General features: G+C 56.7%; 1 protein-coding gene across 1 annotated transcript in view; it reads left to right on the forward strand.

Annotated features, from left to right (window-relative positions):
• CD5 (CD5 molecule) overlaps positions 1-2126 on the forward strand; it is a gene marked incomplete at its 5' end in the record, with an annotated part of 2889 nt that extends 763 nt beyond the window's left edge. The window contains 3 exons of the mRNA XM_009995103.1: positions 236-289; positions 644-751; positions 2119-2126. Of these exons, the coding sequence (XP_009993405.1) occupies positions 236-289; positions 644-751; positions 2119-2126 (170 nt within the window). The remainder of the gene's footprint in view (positions 1-235; positions 290-643; positions 752-2118) is intronic.
• Between the last annotated feature and the right edge of the window lie 388 nt (positions 2127-2514).

Genomic DNA, 2514 nt, shown 5'->3' on the forward strand with positions numbered 1-2514 from the left:
CCCTCCTTGTCTTACTGTCCCCCCCAGCTTGTCCAACACGTGTGGGCACAGACCAAGGGGAGGGATTAGACACCGAGCGGAGACAAAAGCGCAGGAGGAGGGTCTGGCAGGGGGATTAGGGGGCCTGGGGAAGATTATTTTGGATGGCATATGGGGCTGGTGAGTTGTGGGGGGAGACATGAGGCAGGTCCCAGGAGAGATGTCCCCACCACCACCACCCACCTCTGCCTTCCAGTCTCCAGAAAGAAGCAGCGCCAGTGGATCGGCCCCACGGGACTCAACCAGACGGGTGAGGAGCGGGGCCAAGACCCCCCAACCCCAACCCCAGGCTGGGCTCAGGTTTGGGGCTGGCTTGAGGGTCTTGGAGGGGCTTTGGGGCCCCCCTGGAGCTCAGGAGGAACGGGTGGGATGGAGGTGTGAGCGGGTTGGCCCCCCCAAACTCCGGGGCTCTCGTTTCCTGCTTTGACTCATCGGAGCAAGATTAACTCAGCCCAACCCCGGCTCAGGATGTGATTTTACTCAATCCCTCCCCCCTCCCAACTCGTGGGGAGGAGAGGTTGTGGGTGGGGGCACCTCAAACCTGCTCAAACCTCAACCACCCCCCAATCCTGTTCTCCTCTCCAAATCCTGCCTCTTTTCCCAGTCTCCTTCCGCCGCAACAGCACGGTCACCGCCAGGCCGCGGGCGCAGCGGGGGGACAACGACTACACTCACCCCCCCCAGATGAGCTCCCATTCCTCAGCTTACCCAGGTAAGAGCAGGAGGACACCAGGACACGGCTCCTCCAAAGCTCCTTCTCCCACCAAACCACGTCACAGCAAGACTTTTGCCACCATTAACGAGCCACGCCCCCCCCCCATCCCCACCCCAGCTGGGACCCCCTCGGATTGTCCCCAGGTCCCCAACTGAGCCATCATCCCCCTCCATGACCGGGGGTGGTCATGCAGGTGGCAGCACCGTTGAGCAACTGCTGAATTCCTGGCTTCTCCTGCAGTTTTGGCAAGAGTTTCCCTACCTTCCCGCCCAGAGGTGGGATGCAGCACAGAAAAAGTGGGATTTTTGAGTCATTCCGAGACATCCCTGCCCTTGGCAGGTTGGACAAGATCTTGGAAGGTTCTTTCCAACCCTTTTGTGAATCTACACGAGGAACCAAAGGAATATCCGCGCCATTCGCCTCGGAAAACAAACCTGCCCAAGCCCCAGGGGAGATGTTCCAGGGCAAATTCCATCATTCCCTGCCAGGCCTGGAACCAAACTCCCCTGTACTCACCTTCAGCTGCACCCAGTTTCTGAGAAAGCTGCTCCTTGGTTTTTGGTGGAAAAACGTGAGGTGGTTCTTCTTTTTAAGCTATTTATGAGTCGAAGAGACAAGCTGGGCCACAGGATCTTCATCCCACCAAGCAGCCACCCTACCAGCCATTCCAAGGGGGAATGCCAGCTTTTCCACCTCTCAGAAGTGGGATCACCACACTCCTCCTCCCAACTGGGGCAGGGGTGGAAGCAAAATTGGGGTCCTGTTGGGAATGGGGGCTGAGCTCCGTGGTAACGACAGTGAAACCGGCGTCCTCCAGTGAAGCCCCACGTGTGGGATGGGGGGAAATTTGGGCAACTAAAGCCAACAGGACTGGGAAGGAGGGTGGGAATGCTGAGAATAAGTCCTGAGATATTTAATTAGCAGCAACTGTTGTAATAAATTTGGGGTTTTTTTTCTAGTAATTATGTCTTGGGCTCTTCCCTTCCAACGCGCCCGGTGCTGCTCCTCACAGCATCCACCTCCTGGCTGGGGAGGGAAGAGGTGGGATGGGGCCAGCCAGGCTCATGCCAGGTACAAAACAGGCCCCTCAGGGAAAAATCAAACCAAAAAAAAGCTGGAAAAATGAGTAGGAAGAAGCTGGTCCTGCCAGAGGGTGAGAGGTTTTATGGGCAAAACCCAGAGGAAGCTGGTGTAGGAACACCAGGAGATCAAGAGGCCTTTGGATGCACTTCCAGCTCCCAAAGGAGCCACTGCCCTTAACCCAGGGTGCAATTCATCAAGTTTTATTACTGGAATTAACCACAGAGAGGGAATTGTTTCCATGAAACCCCCCTCCCTCCTCGACCATTTTGCCTTTTTTCTAGGCCATTAGTGAACTTTCCTCATAAATAACTTACAGGGAGCCAGGCGGGATCAAGTGCTGAGCCAAGCAAACCCCCAGGAACCTCCTGCTCCCTCCATTAGTGTTTCCTGAGTAGGGGGATGGGAGGAAGGTGGGATCATCCCAGATCACCCCCTATAGCACCCTGGAACACACCCCAGCACCCCAGAATCCCACCCCCCCCATCCCCTCAGGCACGGCAGGAGAGGCCAGGGGACAGAGGAGGCTGCGGAATTCCAGCAATTCCAACTCTCCCTCCTCCCTGTGACCCCAGGGATGTTGTCCCAAAGCAGCAGCAGCCCGAGATGATCACATCCAAGCATGGAGAATATCCAGGTGTTGAGCTCCAAGGAGGTACCACAGTCCTGGGTGGGTCAGG

The sequence above is a fragment of the Chaetura pelagica genome, unplaced genomic scaffold (genome assembly GCF_000747805.2).
Source record: "Chaetura pelagica isolate M959 unplaced genomic scaffold, ChaPel_1.0 scaffold793, whole genome shotgun sequence".
NCBI classification, from domain to species: domain Eukaryota; kingdom Metazoa; phylum Chordata; class Aves; order Apodiformes; family Apodidae; genus Chaetura; species Chaetura pelagica.